Below are 17,921 nucleotides of genomic sequence, written 5' to 3' on the forward strand. Positions count from 1 at the left end.
GAATTAACAGCATTTCCAGTTCCATACTTTTTCATTCTTCGTGGACCACGGTGTGTTTTAGAGATGGTAATGTTGAAAAACTAAACTGTGCACTGACAAGACAAAACGCCAGTGTTACTTTAAGGTGTCAGTCTTTTTCTGTGTTCCTGCATCCTTATAAGAAGCACATTCCTAAAAAATAAATCCTTCCAAGGAAAATCCATCTTTTCAAAATTTCAAAGATAAACTCTGAAACAACTGCTTTAGACAGGGTGACTCAGAGCTGTTTGCCCAACACAGTCCTAGTTTATATTTGTTGTCTTGATGTGATTATTAATAGCATCCTCTTTAATTCTCAGATATATCCCAATACGGGCAAAAAATTACATGCTCATCCTAGCTTTAGTCAAATCTCCTTTAACATTAATACAGCTACCTCTTTACCCTGAACAGCCTTCCATATTTTAGAACACTATCTCAAGAAGTCATTCCCGATGATAATGCTCCTCTCTTATTTGTCCTAGACTACAGCAAAGGACATACATGATTACCTTATACTAGAACAGGCTCGTGATACACCCTTCTCTCACCCTGGCTGACTTCCACCTATTAATAAAGGCTTATTATGGATATCACAAGAATATAATCACTCCCAAATCATACAATCTCCAATTTCTGTATCAAAAATCAAATAGAGATCAAAGAAATATTCTGCTTTTTTAAAAACTATATTTCTCATTAAATACTCTCCTACAAACTTTCTAATTTATCTACTTGTCCTTTATTGGATGTCACAGTCAGTGAATTCTGCAGAGAGAAAACACTCTGCCCTCTTTCTAAAGAGTAAGGAACCTCTCAAACCAACAGCCAGATGACATTATCCCAGAAAAGTCACCTTCCAAGGAAAGCAGTTCTAGAAAAAAAATCACACTGGTCTCCCAAAGATGGACTACATTTTCCAAAGCCTAGCAAGAATTTTAGATCAAAACAGGTCAGAGAGAATTGATATTTTTCTCAAAAAACATGCCAGATTTTAAACTAAAATTACTGGCAACAATGTTTTTCTATGAGATTGAAAGAATCAGGATGGAGTCAAAGGCACTGAGGACCAATGGAGACCTCTGGGCATGTGGCCCCCATGCAAAGAATACTAGGTTCAAATTAACATACGTTGATTTTAAATCAATGGGAGTGACCATGAAAAACAATAAAAGGCTAACTAATCACTCCTCAAAATGGTAGCACCAAAAGAAAAAAATAAATAAGTACATCAGCTAACACAATGCATGGGAACTTACTGCTCCTACCAAATCAATACAGGAATTTACATGAACAGATCTGTGTCAGTTTGGCATCAGTATATACAACATATATGACATTGGAAATATGACGTCATTACATACACTCACAAAAACATCACTGCAATATGATTATGACTACCTCTCATGTTAGAGTCACAAGACAACCTCCTCTGCCATCAATCTTTACTCATGAAAAAATCAAGAAATATTTATTATTTTATCTTCATATAAATCAAATCTAAGCCACTGTGAACAAATCTTGTATTTTCTTTTTTAGAAAACATACACACACACACACTCAACCCATGTCCTCTAATCGCTCTTTTTAATTCCTTAATTGGTTTAGTTTTCTTCACTGTTCAAGCAAATACCATGCAAAGGGTTGGCTTAAACAATGAGAATTTATTAGCTCATTGTTTGAGGCTAGGAAAAAGTCCAAATCAAGGCATTATTAAGGCGATACTTTCTTCCTGCTCTGGGGCTGGCTGCCATTGATGCTTGGTCCTAAATATCTCTATCACATAACAATGCACATGGCAGCCTCTCCTGGCCTCTCCCTTCTTTTCCAGGTTCTGCTGACCTTCAGCTTCTTGCTCCCTGTGGCTCTTCTCTCTCTGTGTCTAAATTCCATTCTGCTTATAAAGAACTCCAGCAATAGAACCAATACCCATCTTGATTGAGTTAGCTCATACCCTAACCAAAGTAACCTCATCCAAAGGTCCAACTTACAATGGATTTATACCCACAGGAATGGATTAAGTTTAAGAATATATTTTTACAGGGTACAGATAGTTCCAAACCACCACAGTCCACCCTTTGGACCCCAAAAAGACATGTTCTTTCTAAATGCAAAATACATTCATGCCATCACAACACCCCAAAAGCCTTAAGTCATTTCAGAAACAATCCTAAGTACAAAATCTGATCAACCAGGGTGGACTGCCCTTAGCACACACATGGGTGGGCCCGCTCTCGGCCCACAGAGCTATCTTTAGTCCAGACCTCAGCTTCCATGGGTCTGCCCTTGAAGTCATTCTTCTTTTAACTTGTCCTTCTCTGCCAGTATCAGTACATGCTAGCAGTGGTTCTGCTCATACAAATTTCACAAAAAAATTGTTAGCTTTGCATGCAGTTCACTGGGATCCAAACCATCAAACAAAAGAACTTTCCACAGATCCTTCCTGCATAACTGGAATTTCCAATCCTGACTTCCACTGAAATGGCAAACTGGGTCCATGTTCAGTCACACCCTCACAGGGAGCCCTGTTCTCCGAGGACTAGCTTTCCAGAAGTTCAGGGAGGTCCGCTTCTGGCCGTAGTCTCAGAGCACACTATCTGAATAGGCTCAGAATTTTCCAAACCATCATTTTCTGGCTTCTTTGTGCTCAAGAGTTCAGTTTTCAGCTTGTTCCTTTCATCTTGCATTTCACTGTAAGCTGCAAAGAAAAACCAGGCTGCATTTTCCACACTTAGCTGGGAAATCTCCTCAGCCAAATATCCAAATTCACTGCTTTCAAGTTCTGCCTTCCATCCACCACCAACTTCTCCAATACTTTAAAAGAAGGACTGCCTTTCTTCCTGTTTCCAATAAGACATTTGTCATTTCCTTCTAAGGCCTCTTTAGAAGTACATTTAGTACCAAATTTCTACCAACAGCTTCTTCAAAGTAATCTAGGCCTTTTTTATCAAGCACCTCACAATTTTTCCAGCATCAACCCATTACCCAATTTCAAAGCCATTTTCAAGTTTTTGCTACTTGTAATAGCAGCACCCCACTCTTGGTATCAAAATCTATTTTAGTTTTCAAGACTGCTCAAGTAAATATCATGTAATGTATTGGCTTAAACAATGCTGATGGCTTTAAGGCTAACAAAAAGTCCAAATCATGGTATCATCAAGGCAGTGCTTTCTTCCCGTTCTGAAGCTGGCAGCTGGTGACCCTTGGTCCTGGGCACCTCTCTCACAGGGTAATGCACATGGCAGCCTCTCCTGGCCTCTCCCTTCTCTTCTGGGTTCCAATAACCTTCAGCTTCTTGCTCCCCGTGGCTGTTCTCTCTCTGTGTCTGAATTTCATTCTGCTTACAGGACCAAGACCCATCTTGACTGAGTTAGGTCACACCCTAACCAAAGTAACCTCATCCAAAGATCCTACTAACAATGCCCAAAGGTATGGTTTAAGTTTAAGAACATGTTTTGGGGGGGTCACACTGCTCCAAACCACCATAATAATCTTCCCTGGTAATTAACAATCTTTCCTGGAAGGAAACTAGCAAAAGAAATCCAAAAGACAAAAATGTATACATTTTACATCTTCATAGAAATTTGAACAAAACTTAATAGAGGAATAAATCAAGAGATCAAGCATGTCTGAATTAAACTAAAAGTACAAAAATTGTTTTGCTTTAGACTGATATTATTAAAAAATGAATCAAAACACTAAAACTGCCCAAGGTATATTCTTTCTGGGAAAAAGACTAAACCTTTAAAACCAGTTCTAATATTGTCTAAAACCAAAGCAGTAATACTGCCAAATAAACTTTAGCAAGATGGTCTTATACTAGGCAATACAAATTCTAAACTACTCATTTTATCACATTTCATCAAATCAAAGATGTCATTAATTGTGGAATGAATCATTACTTTACATATCACTAAGAAAGGAAAAAAGTTGCCAATTAAATGTAAGATATCAACTGTAAGATGCACTCCAATCAATGACGTTAAAATGTGAAGAAAAAAAGAATATCTTAAAATCAATGAAATGCTCTCCTATTCCTATGCCCATGTGATTTTTAGTAATCCAGATATGATTTATAGTCTTCTATAATCAAAACCATTGAAATGCAAAACAATTAAAATCTCCTACCTTCCGTACTACACTCAGGAAAGCTATCAATGAGGGAATCCGAATAAGCTTCAGCAGGACCAATCAATTCAGAACCATCATTAATTATTCCACCCTAAAAAGATCAGAGTAATTGTGTTTCATTGTCACTAAGAGTACAAGAATAAAATATCGATAATAAATGAACCATAGTCAGCTCAACTGTTTACAGATTATACTACAGAAAGATATTAAACTAGCTTAAAATTGCTTTTTTTAAAATCAATAGGAACATTATGTTTATAATAAAATGTGCAGTGTTTAAAAAGCATATTATTTTAAATCTATCAAAAGTACTCATAAACATAACACAGAAGGAAAAAATATAACAAGGAAGAAAAAATACCAGCTAAAGAATATTGTTTAGCATCTTTAGTAACTGGACATTTTAACTAGCAAATAAATGATGGAATCCATCAGAAAGTTATTTAGTTTTAACAAGTTATAAGCTACAACATATCACACAGCACCTTACATGAGCCCAGAAGCCACTTAAGTTTGAAAACCACTTCTATATAATGCATATAGAACTAAATAAATTTATAATATTTTTAAATTAATATTAAATTAAATGTCAAAGAGAAACATTTTAAAGATATAGAAAATAAATATAAAATTAATTTCTGAATGTGACCATCCACTGCTAGAAGGAAATACCTGAAACTGTTGAACTGCAACCCAGTAGCTTGATTCTTGAAGACGATTATGTAACTATATAGCTTACACAGTGTGACTGTGTGATTGTGCAAACCTTGTGGCTTATACTCCCTTTATCCAGTGTACGGATAGTTGAGTAGAAAAATGGGGCCAAAAATTAAATGAATAATAGGAGGGGATAGGGAGATGGGATGTTTTTATTTTCATTCTTTTTTTTTTTTCTGAAGTAATGAAAATGTTCAAATATTGATTGTGGTGATAAATGCACAACTATATGATGATACTGTGAAAAACTGTGTACTGCGGATGACTGTACGGTATGTGAATATATCTCAATAAAATTGAATCAAAAAAAAAAAGTCAATCAAGGGGGAAGGAATTCTAGTATGGTGGAGTGAGTACTACAGCAAATCCTCCCCCAAGAAAGCAATGTTAAAACTGGAGAAAATTCTAAAAAAAAAAAATTCTAAAACACAAACACTTGAGGGCTCTGCAAATAGATGAAAAGCATAAAGCAGCTGAAGAAGTAGTTGCTCATGAAAAACCACTAAGCCTGAAGCAAGAACTGTGGGAGTCCATGGTGTTCTTGCCTGAGGTCCTTCCCTTCCCCCATTCTAGCTAAGGTGGAATGGTAATTATTATATAATAACAGGGTAAGTCGTCAAAAATAGCAGATTCAATTCCAGAGGGGGCTGACTTGATTTGGATTGAAGCACAGGAAAAAATCCCACAGCAAACTTTCACCAATAAACACATGTGATCCAGTGCCAAACAAACAGGGAGGAACAATGGTTCAGCTAGTATGAATATGTAGTCAGCAGATGATTGGCACATTAGCCAGAAATTTAGCAAGGAGATCCAGAAAATAACAAAGCCATGGTGGGGGAGGAGGGGTCTTTATAAGTTCTCTGCCCATTTACACAGGAGAGACCAAAAAGGGACAAAGCTATTCACAAATACCTGGCAGACCATGAGGAAATGTGAGAGACTCTGGAGGAAAGTAAAAGCCAGGACAGACTTCAAAACTGCCTGAATTTTGAAAATACATAAAGAACTATCAAGGGGAAGCATTTAATGGCACAGGTGCTTAAGTACAAGTGATGATCTATCAATGGCTGATGACTAAACTACAGTGATACAGGATAACTCCTACATGCCAGGCTTAAAAATAAAATTTTAATTTTAAAAAATGAGTAGATATCAGCAGTTGTACACCACAGGTGTAATTTATTCCACAAATTTAATCCAGACATGTTACTAAAGAAACAGACAAAAAGGCAACAATAATGTTCAAAGGAAACAAAACAAAACAAAACACCGAGAGTTACTATAAGATAATCTGAAATTCCAGGTTTTCAACAGAAAAAAATTATGACATATGCAAAGAAACAAGACAGTGTGACTCATACAAAGGAAAAAAGTGGTCAATAGACTACCTCTTTAGGGGGCCAACATTTTGGACTCAGAAAGCCAAGTCTTCAAGGCAACTATTATACTTATGTTCAAAGAACTGAAGGAAATCATGATTAAATGGTTAAAGGAAAGTATGACGACTATGACTCATAAAATAGAGAATATAAATAAATAAAAATTATTTTTAAAATGCAGCATTATTCGTAATAGCCTAAGGTGGAAACAACCTAAATGCCCATCAACTTATGAATGGACAAAGTCTGATAAGTCCTTATCCACACAATGGAATATTATTCAGCCATAAAAAGTAACTAAGTACTGATACATGCTACAACATGGATGAATCTTGAAAACATGCTATGTGAAGGTAGCCAGATCCAATAAGCCAAGTATTTTATTACTCATTTATAAGAAATGTCCAGAATAGAGAAATCCTTAGAGTCAAAAATTAGATTAGTAATTGTCAGGTGTTGGGGAAAGAGGAAATAAGGAGTAACTGCCCATGGGTACAGGATTCTTTTTGGAGTGATGAATATATTCTGGAATTATACAGTAGTGATAGTCGCAAAACATTTTGGATATACCAAAAAACACTGAACTGTACATTTTAAAAGGGTGAATTTTATGTTATGTGAACTATATCTCATTTTTTTAAAAAAAGAACCAAATGGTAATTCTAAAATTGAAAAGTACAGTAACAAAATCAAAATTTACTAGAGGAGCTAAACAACATATTTGAAAAGAAACAAGAATCAATGAACTTGAAGCTCAATAGAAAACAGCCAGTCAGAAAATCAGAGATTTTTTTTAAAGACTGAAGAAAGATAAAGAGAATCAGAGAGACCTAAGGGACACTATTAAGCTGTGTAATGGGAGTCCTAAAAGTAAACAAGAGACAGAGAAAGGGAAAGAAAAAATATTAAGAGATGAGAGTAGAAACCTTTTAAAACTTGATGAAAAACATTAAACTACATATTCAAGAAGGTAAATGAACTCCAAGTAGGATAAACACAAAGAGAATATCACATGGACACAAAAAACAAACTTTGAAAGACAAAGACAACATTCTGAAAGCACCAATAGAAAAGACTCATCAAGCACACTGGACCATAGTACAATTAATAGCTGACTTCTCATTAAAATCATTGGAGGACAGAAGGCATTAGAGTGACATTCAAAATGCTGAAAGAAATTAACTATCAAGCAAAAATTCTATATCCAGACTGTGGCTGCGTCTCCCGGGCGGGTGGTTACGCTTTCTGTCGGACGCACTGTTGGTGTGGAATTGCAGGTCGTGGGCGCTCGCTGCTGGCCACAGCTCAGCCCAGCGCTGCCGAGGTCGTTGGCTCCGAGTCTCCGCCATGGACTTCGAGGACGATTACACACACTCGGCTTGCAGGAATACTTACCAGGGCTTTAATGGGATGGATCGTGACTATGGCCAGGGATCCTATGGGGGTCAAAGATCCATGGACTCCTACCTAAACCACTCATATGGCTTGGACAATCACAGTGGTGGTGGCGGAGGTAGCAGCATATGGGTGATTTTGGAAGCATTCATAGACCTGGAATTGTTGTTGACTATCAAAACAAGCCTACCAATGTGGCAGTTGCTGCAGCAAGAGGAATAAAGAGAAAAATGATGCAGCCATTTAATAAACCTGGCAGAACCTTTATCAAGAAACCCAAGCTAGCAAAACCCATGGAGAAGATGAGCCTCAGCAAATCACCCACAAAAACTGATCCTAAGAATGAAGAAGAAGAAAAACGATGAACTGAGGCTCGACGCAAAAAACAAAGGCGCAGAAGAGAAAAAAACAGTGAGAAATATGGAGATGGTTACAGAATGGCATTCACATGTTCATTTTGTAAATTTCGAACATTTGAAGAAAAAGATATTGAACTGCATCTGGAAAGTTCTTCACACCAGGAGACATTAGATCACATTCAGAAACAAACCAAATTTGATAAAGTAGTTATGGAGTTTTTGCATGAATGTATGGTGAATAAATTCAAGAAAACTTCTATCCGTAAGCAACAGACAAATAGTCAAACAGAAGCAAATAAAATACTTGAAAAAGATGTTATGGAAGGTGTTACTGCAGATGATCACATGATGAAAGTAGAGACTGTTCACTGTAGTGCCTGCAGTGTGTATATCCCTGCTTTACATAGTACAGTTCAGCAGCACTTAAAATCTCCTGACCATATCAAAGGCAGGCAGGCTTATAAAGAACAAATAAAAAGAGAGACTGCTACAAGCATTTTAAATAATCCAATAGTGAAAGCACGATATGAAAGTTTTGTTAAGGGTGAGAATCCGTTTGAAATTCAAGATCATTCTCAGGATCAGCAAATAGAAGGAGATGAGGAGGAAGATGAAAAGACTGATGAACCTATTGAAGAAGAAGAGGAGGAAGAGGATGAAGAAGAAGTAGAGGGAGAGGGGGAAGTGGAGGAAGTAGAGGAAGTTGGAGGAGTAGAGGGAGAGGGTGAAATAGAGGGAGTAGGGGAAATGGAGGGGTTGGGGGTTGTAGCAGGAATGGGGGAAGTAGAGGGAGTTGGGGATGTGGAGAGAGGCGAAGTAGAGGGAATAGGGGGAGTCAGAGGAGTGGGGGAAGTAGGAGGAGTGGGGGAAGCAGAGCGAGTGGGGCAAGTAGAGGGAGTGGGGGAAGAAACAGAGGAAGAGCCTGGTCACTTGTATATTGACCAGCCTGAAGAAAATTAAATATAAGATATTGGTCAGGTTTAAAAAGAGCTTTAAATTTCTGTGCTAATCTGGAAAAGGGTAAAAATTTTATCAACTTAAAATAACACCGATGTTGCATGCATTCCAAACATTAAAATTTGTTTAATATGATTTCTCAATGTTTGCAATTTGTTTAATAAAATGAAGGTAAAACTATTTTAGTTTAGTTTTTATAGCTACCAAACTTAGATCTGATAAATTGTTTGTATAATTTTTAAGCTTAATTTTTATTACTTTATTGGTGTTAAGAATAATAGATGTGTATTCTTAGTATATCTGTTCTAATCATTTGAACTTAAATGCTGCTTTGGGGAGTAATATTCAAGTGTGCATTTATTTTTTGAATGCTTACCCTAGAAGAGATAAATTGGGCAAGTATTTTGTGCTGTGTATTTTTTTTTACTGCATTGGACATTGAATAGTAATTTGTGTTGATATGTTTGAAAGCTTTTTGTGATTATGCTTCCCTTTGTAGCAATAAAATGTTTTTAACAAAAAAAAAAAAAAAAAAAAAAATTTCTATATCCAGTAAAACTATCCTTCAAAAATGATGGGGATCAAAACCTTGAAAAAGAACAAAGTTGGAGGTCTCTCATGTCCCAACTTTAAAACTTGGTACAAAGCTACAGGAAACCAAATAGCATGGTACTGGCACAAGGACAGACATACAGACCAACAGAATCAAATTAAAAGTTCAGAAATAAACCCTCAAATATGGCACACTGATTTTTTACAAGGATGCCACAGCTACTCAAAGGGAAAAGAATAGTTTCTTCAACAAATGGTGCTGGGAAAATTGAATATCCATATGCAAAAGAGTGAAGGAGGCCCCCCTACCTCACACCATATACAAAAATTAACTCAAAATGGATCAAAGACCTAAATAAAACAACTAAAACTATAAAACTACTATAGGAAAACATAGAGAAGTATCTTCAGGACCACGTGTAAGGCAATGGTTTCTTGGAATTTACACCAAATGTATGCACCTCAAGAGAAAAAAAATAGATAAATGAGATGTCATCAAACTATAAAACTTTCTTGCTTCCAAGGATTTAATCAAGAAAGTAAAAAGACCACCTACAGAATGGGAGAAAAGATTTGGAAACCACATATCTGACAAGGATTTAATATCCAGAATATGTAAAGAAATCCTACAACTCAACAACAAAAAGACATACAATCCAATTAAAAAATGGGCAAAAGACTTGAATAGTCATTTCTCCAAAGAAGATTTTTTAAATGGTCAATAAGCACATGAAAAGATGTTCAACATCATTAGCCATTAGGTAAATGCAAAATCAAAACTACAATGAGATACCATTTCACACTCACTAGACTGGCTGCTATTAAAAAAAAAAAGAAAATAGAAATAAGAACACTCATACATTGTTAATGAAAATGTAAAATGGTGCAGCCACTGTGGAAAACAGTTTGGCAGCTCCTTAGAAAATTAAATATAGAATTTCCATATGATCCTGCAATCCCCCTTCTGGGTTTATACTCAAAATAATTGAAAGCAGGGACTCAAACAGATGCTTGCACACTTATGCTCATAGCATTATTCTCAATTGCCAAAGGATGTAAGCAACCCAAGTGTCCGTTAACAGATGAATGGATAAACAAAATGTGGTATGTGCATACAATGGAGTATTATTCAGTCATAACAATGCAATTGTAACGGAAGTACCACAAAAATGCAAAATGCTAATAATAGGGAAAATTGTGGAAGGGGGGTGGGGTGTTTATTATGGAATTCCGTGCTTTTTGCGTGATTTTTCTATAAACCTACAATTTCTCTAATAAAAAAAGGATGGAAAAGAAGGGCAGATTTCAATATTCACCAAAGATATATGAATGGCTAATAAGCACATGAAAAGATGCTCAACATCATTAGCCATTAGGGAAAATGAAATTAATACTACAATGAGGTATCACTAAACACCAACTAGAATGGCTATAATAAAAAAATAAAAATTAAAAAAAATCAGACAATACCAGGTGTTGGAGAGGTTGTAGAGGAACTGGAAACTTCATCATTGCTGGTAGGAATGTAAAAATGGTAAAGTCACTTTGGAAAACTGTTTGGCAGTTTTTTAAAAAGTTAAACATAAATCTGTAAGACAATTCCACTCCTCAGGAAATGAGGAAAAAGAGAAATGAAAACATATATTGGCACAAAGATTTGAACACAGATGTTCACAGCAGCATTATTCATAACAGCCAAGACTAGAAACAATCCAAATGCTCATCTTTTTGTCAATGTATAATCTACATAATGGAATACTACTCAGAAACATAAAGGAATGGAATACTGATACATTCTATAAAATGGATAGGGCTCATAAACATTATACTAAATAAAAGGAGTAAAACAAAAGACCATAAATTGTATGATTCCATGTATGTGAAATGTCCAGAAAAGACACATCTATACAGAGTTAACAGATCAATTGTGGCCCAGGTCCAGGAATGGGAAAGGAGAAATTGCCTACAAACAGGCATGGAAGAACTTGTTGAGGTGACGGAAATGTTCTAAAATTGGATAGTGGTGATAGTTGCACAATTCTATGAATATCCTCAAAGTCACTGAATTGTACATTTACAATTAGTGAATTTTAAGGTATATAAATTCAACAAAACTATAAAAACAATAAATAACCAGCAAAGAGTATAGGGCAGAAGAAAAAAATTTCATCTATTTTCATTAACAGAAGAAAAAAGACTGGCAAAGCACGGAAGCTGGGTAATGGAGATTCATTAAGCTATTCCTTCTATTCTTGTGTATGTTAAAAAAAAAATAAGTCAACCTAATCAAATAGCTATATGGTCATATGCATGTGGATTATCAGTGCTTCGACAAAGAAAAAAACTTTGTTACTGTGGCACACCCTGCAGATCGGCTATCCAAAAACCTCTCCTCCCATCAATTTCCTCTGCCTTCTTCCTTGATCCGGACCTAGAGAGCTAAAAAAAACCACCTTCTCAAACTCCTCTGAAGTTAGAGGTAGTCAAGTGACCCACTTCTGGCCAATAAAATATAAAAAGGAACTATCTCTAGGTAGAGTTTCTGGGAAAGCTTTTAAAAGCTGGCATGTTTCTTCTGGCCCACTCTCACCCAGCTATGCAGGTCCCTGGTGACATCACTGAGCTTCTGTACCAGCCTGAACTGCTTTCCTCACTCAGACTTCTTGGATGAGACAAATAAATTCCTTTCTTGTTAAGCTAATATTGAATTAATTAATGAATTTATTTATTTACTTATTTATTTGCAGCTAAATAACCCCGAAAGACCATATTTTCTTATCACAATTTAAAGAGACTGAATACCACTGCTGTTATATTCTTAGATCAGTACCCTCTCCTGACCTGCACACTGATTAAGATAGTTCTAAAATATTTTCTAAGATTAGCATGGCTTCTCTTAAACTGCACAATCTTTTCTTCCTCGTCTTTTGTTTCTTATTTCCCAAAGCCTGAAAAACAAGTGTCTTCCAGCAGCAATTACAATCAGGAATTCCCAGATTTAAAAGAAATAGAATGAACAAATCATTTCTATTTAAATTGCTTAGAATCTAAAATCTCACATCCATAATCCCTAAACTGATTTTTCAGTCCTATATCATGTATTAATTTGCATGACCACCTTTCAGAATTTCTAAGAAGCAGTATTCTTCTTGCTTAATACTAACACCTTTTTCTATAAGCACAGACTCACTGCCAAATAGAAAGAATGATAATAGAGAATAGCAAAGAGTTAAATACTGTATCAGTTTGACTTGACCCTTTATCCTTAAGAAATGCATTGGTTTACATGAAAACAAACTACTGATCTCAGTCTAGTTTGCAGAGTGATGAAAACCTGGGTAGCAAGATCAATCAGCGGGACTCATTGTCACTACAAGTTTTTCCATTATTTTTTGTAATATCTTTCAAAAAATCAATTCTCTTCAGTAAACTAAAATAGCTCATTAAAATATTCCTTTTCTAGATCCACAAGCACCAGGAAAATTAAAAATGCCACTGCTCATATCCTTCCTGGTTATGTGCTCTAAGATTTTATACAGTGAGTGGATTTTTAGTAAAAGAGGGAAAAAAACAATTATGAGACAATTACCTTGCTTTTTCTAGAAGGCCAATAAATACAATAAGAAAAATGTGATAAAGACAATGATATTAACTGACAACTTCCACAGATTCAGTTCAAAATAAATTAGAAAAATATCAAAAATGATAAAGGACTTAAAATTAAAATATTGCATGTCAAGAAACTTAGAACACTACTAGTCCAATGATCTCAGGTAATATAATTTGAACTAGCCTACCTCTGTAAAACTGTACAGTGTCCATTTTTGTTATATCTTTATACAAATTAGTAAAATTAGAACACTCTTAATATGAACTTGCAGTGGTTTATATCCCAAAGAAATATGTGCCACTGAACAATACCTCAAAAAGTGAAGGTAACTATTGCTGTTTCATAATATGTAATTTTTTTAACTGTTTCAATTAGGTTGGCATGAATTAGATAATCCCTAAGCTTGCTGCAGCAATTAAAAATTATATACTAATTCAAAATCTAATATATATCTCTACTAAAAATAAAAGACATGCCATAGACATTGTTATTTAACTATATAACTTCTACTTATGTTAGTAAAAAATGAAAAATTTTCTATTAAAAAAGTGAATCTTGCATTTTACAAATTAGAAAACAAAAGTATTTAATAAAATATAAAATATTTCAGAAAGACTATCAAACCTTGAAAAAGTCTTCAAGCTGTTTACTGTTATAAAGAGCAGGAATATTTGCAGAGAACTGTAGCAGATCTTCAGCACATTGTCTTCTCTCTTCAATAACAACTTCATCAAATCGTCCTAAAATTAAATAAGAAACAGTACTTAAGGTTAAGAATGATCAAGCACTGTTTTGTGATAATTTATGACCAAAGAGTACAAAGCAGCAGCAACAGACCCATCCATCATCTATTTGCTGTGCTTTATGAGATCTTCTAGAGTCAAAGCCAGTCCCTACAATTGGTATCAGCACTCTCACCAAAAGAAAATTTTTCTGATAAAACAAGAGGAAGAGGTGACAACTAATAAATAAATGGTACATTCATAATCTAAGGCCTATCAATGTAAGAAACTTACCATTTAAAAGAAACTTGTGATTTGAAACTAAAGTTGAAAAGAGAATTTTACAGAACTCAAATGGTTTTCTACAGTAATTTAATACTGTAATTACTCATAATTTTCCCTATTCGACTTTTTTTGATTTATAAAGGGGCTGAAGAGAGGAAATTATGAGAACATCTGTATATTAGTGGGGTCAAAAACCTCAGCTGGAAGCAGACCGTTTTTATGCTAAATTCCCTGTGTGATGCTGTCAGCATATATGACAGCATGCTTGTGATAAAAAAAAGAGAACGCACACAGCACAAGTGAGCTCTTATTCACAAGGTGAACAAAAGGTGGTTTTTATAGAATTTCAAAAAATGATCTATACCATTTGAATGGTGATAAGACATTTTCAAATATGATCATTTTGTACTGCTCTTAAATCAGGTTGGCATTTGATACATGCCATGTATCATGCTGAATGCAATATAAATTTTAAAAATACAAAATCAAAACAGTCACTTCATCACATACTTAAACATTTAAAGTGGCCTTGCAAAGTATTAACAGAAAACTGGGGGACAAAGAGATTCCTGGTTATATAACCCAAGGCAAGAATTTGAAACTGAATCAGAGATACCTTCAGCTCAAAATACCTCATGTTCCTCATGAAGTGTCTATTTCATTGTTACAACAAGAAAAAGGTTTGGAATTAGACCTGAGTTCAATGTAAAACATTAGGCAGATATTCCCTCATTTGCAAATGGAGTAAAAAAAAAACTGTACTTAAAGCTCCCAGTGCCATGCCAGTTACATCATAAGCACTTAATATTATTATGGTTTCTTTGATTCTTCAAGCACCATCATGTATCTACCATACAGAACATGCTAATAAACTTTTGTTGACTCTATGAGAGAACTGATGAAAACTAAGAAAAACTGTCTAACAAAAAGAACATTCTACCCTAGAAAGTCATTTGTCACCTTTCACTAACAGTAAATCTTACCTGTGGGTCCATAAACACCCTAGGCCTGGTTTATGAACAGGTTTCAGAGACCACAACCCTGCAAATACTCAAACATATGTACACATATACATTTTTCTAGGGAAAGGATCTGCAACGTTTATCAGCATCCCATAAGAGCCTAGGGCCCAGGAAAAGTTAGTAAGCTAGTGTCAGTCAATTACGGGACTCCTAACATCCAGATTAATGCTTTATTTACTATGGCAAAGAATGCCAGTTGCTACCCCAGCATCTAGTCTCGCTTTCTTCCTCAGTAAAATAATCCCCAATTTTTAACTGGGTCCATAGCAGTCCAGAATAAAGACTATAATTTCTGGTTTACGTTGCAATTAGGTATAGTCATAGAATAAGTTCTGGTCAATGACATACAAATAGAAGTTACACTGCAGTTTCCCAGAAATCTCTTTTAAAGACCTCTCCTCCCTTTTCTTCTTTGTCCCCCTCTCCTTCTAGGAAAGACCATGAGGTACAAGGTTAAAAATGGCAGAGTAACAAGGCAGGAGTTTGGAGGTGCAAATCACTGTGGAGGTGCCATGCCTAAAGCTACCTCCAGGCCTTCTGCCATGAGAAAGAAATTAACTTCTGTATTTTTTTAAGTTGTGTAGAAAATAACCAAGTAGAATATAACCTATCCTGCCAAATCTCTTTTTATATTAGTTCTCAGTTCATACGAAATAAATTGAACTCAATCTTCCCATGACAACAGCACATCCACGATGAAAGACACTACTACCTTACCAATCAATTATATCATCGGCAAACAAGCCTTCAAGAAGCCCAAACCCTTGAGCAAATTCTCTGACCCCAAAACAATATAAATTTTTCAATCTTTGGAAAAATCCAGCATCCAAACAGGTTAAAATGACATCTAAATGTTCACTATTTTTTTAACTAAAGAAATTAAGTATGACTGTGCTTATGATTATACTCTATTTATCCTTTATGCAAAGTGAATTCCAATGCCTGTGAATTAATACTAATATTTTTGAAAATGTCTATAATTTTAGAACAGAAACCTAGAAAATACACACATTGTTTTATGATTCAACCCACAAGACCACCTGAAATTATCTTTAAATGTATTAACTACTTGTTGAAAAATTTTAATGGAAGACTTCTCAATATTTAATGATACAGATTTAAAAGTTCTTATTTATTATCTGAAACAAATATCTAAGTGTCTGGGCTTTAATCCTAGTGTGACCAATAATTCACCCAACCTCCCCATTAAACTGGACTAAAATGCTTAACCAATAAGTATAACCACATCTAAATAGAAGAAATATATGTCGAAAGTACATTTTATTGTATTTCTGTTAATCTATATATTTCTATTCCACCAAACTTGGACAAGAAAAGATTAATTAAACATCTTTTGAAGTGAAGCACAGCCAAAATTAAAGGCATTAAGCTAAAAGGTTCATCAGGCAAATGCAGTGAAAGAGCATGCTCACTTCTTTCTTCCTAATGTATTTCAAGATAATTAAAAAAAAAAAAAAGTATTGCTAGAAAAAAAAAGAGAAACAGCTTCATCCCATTATGATTATAAAAAGTGCTTTGTATAATTTTAATCTTTATAAATGTATTAAGACCTGTTTTGTGACCCAGCACTTGAGAATAATGTATATCCTGCTGTTTTGGGGTGCAGTGTTCTATATATGTCTGCTAGATCCAGTTCATTTATCCTATTACTTAGGTTCTCTGTTTCATTATTCAATCTGTTTAGATGTTCTTATCTATTGAAGAGAGTGATGTATTGAAGTCTCCCATTATTATTGTAGAGGAGTCTATTACTCCCTTCAGTTTTGCCAGTGTTTTAACTCATGTACTTTGGGGAACCTTAATTAGGTACATAAATATTTAAATTGTTATTTCTTCTTAGTGAATTGCTGCTTTTATCAATATATACTGTCCTTCTTTGTCTCTTATAGTATATTTTAATTTAAATGCTATCTTGTGTAACATAAGTACAGCTACCCCACCTTTTTTTGGTTACTACTTGCGTGGAATATCTTTTTTCATCCTTTCACTTTCAGCCTATCTGTATCTTTGGGTCTAAAATGAATCTTTTATAAACAGCATAAAGACAGATCATATTTTTTTTTCCACTCTGCCACTCTGTGTTTTTCACTGGGGAGTTTAATCTATTAACATTCAATGTTATGACGGTAAAGGCAGTACTTATGTCAACCATTTTATTCTTTGGCTTTTATTTGGCAGATCTATTTTTTCTCTCTTTTTATCCTTTTATTACCCTTACTAGTACTCTTCATTTCTGTACTGTCCTCCAGGCCCGTCTCTCTTGTCTTTTCTTTTCAGCTGGCAGAACTCCCTTTAGTGGTTCTTGTAGGGCAAGTCTCTTGTTAATGAACTCTCTCAGTTTCTGTTTATCTGTGAATATTTTAAATTCTCCCTCATTTTTGAAGGACACCTTAGCTGGATAGAGAATTCTCGGCTGGCAATTTTTCTCTTTCACTATCTTAAATATATATAGCAACACTGCCTTCTCGCCTCCATGGTGTCTAACAAGAAATCAGCAATTAGTCTTCTTTGGCTTCCCTGGTATTTGGTGAATCACTTTTTTCTCGCTGCTTTCAGAATTTTCCCCTTGCTTTGGCATTTGACAGTCTGAGAAGTATGTGTCTTAGAATGGGTCTTTTCATATTTATTCTGTTTGGAGTATGTTGAGCCTCTTTGATTTCCAGGTTCATGTCTTTTATAAAGGTTGGAAAATTTTAGCCATTATTTCTTCCAATCTTTTTCCTGGCCCTTTTTCCTTCTCTTCTTCTGGG

The 17,921-nt window shown here is 35.1% G+C and overlaps 1 protein-coding gene and 1 pseudogene across 3 annotated transcripts in view; one reads left to right on the plus strand and one right to left on the minus strand.

Annotated features, from left to right (window-relative positions):
• The window catches only part of RPS6KC1 (ribosomal protein S6 kinase C1), a 340,815-nt gene that overhangs the window by 254,137 nt on the left and 68,757 nt on the right, over positions 1 to 17,921 (minus strand). For 2 of the 3 annotated variants that reach the window (XM_037824064.1, XM_037824056.1), the window contains exons 4-5: positions 13,746 to 13,861; positions 4,147 to 4,240 (exon numbers count right to left, since the gene is read on the minus strand). In XM_037824064.1, coding sequence (XP_037679992.1) covers positions 4,147 to 4,240; positions 13,746 to 13,861 — 210 coding nt within the window. Of the gene's footprint in view, positions 1 to 4,146; positions 4,241 to 13,745; positions 13,862 to 17,921 lie in introns of those variants that run through there. The other variant, XM_037824074.1, reaches the window with a different exon arrangement.
• LOC119525382 lies at positions 7,493 to 8,962 on the plus strand (annotated as a pseudogene).

The sequence above is a fragment of the Choloepus didactylus genome, chromosome 2 (genome assembly GCF_015220235.1).
Source record: "Choloepus didactylus isolate mChoDid1 chromosome 2, mChoDid1.pri, whole genome shotgun sequence".
NCBI lineage: Eukaryota > Metazoa > Chordata > Mammalia > Pilosa > Megalonychidae > Choloepus > Choloepus didactylus.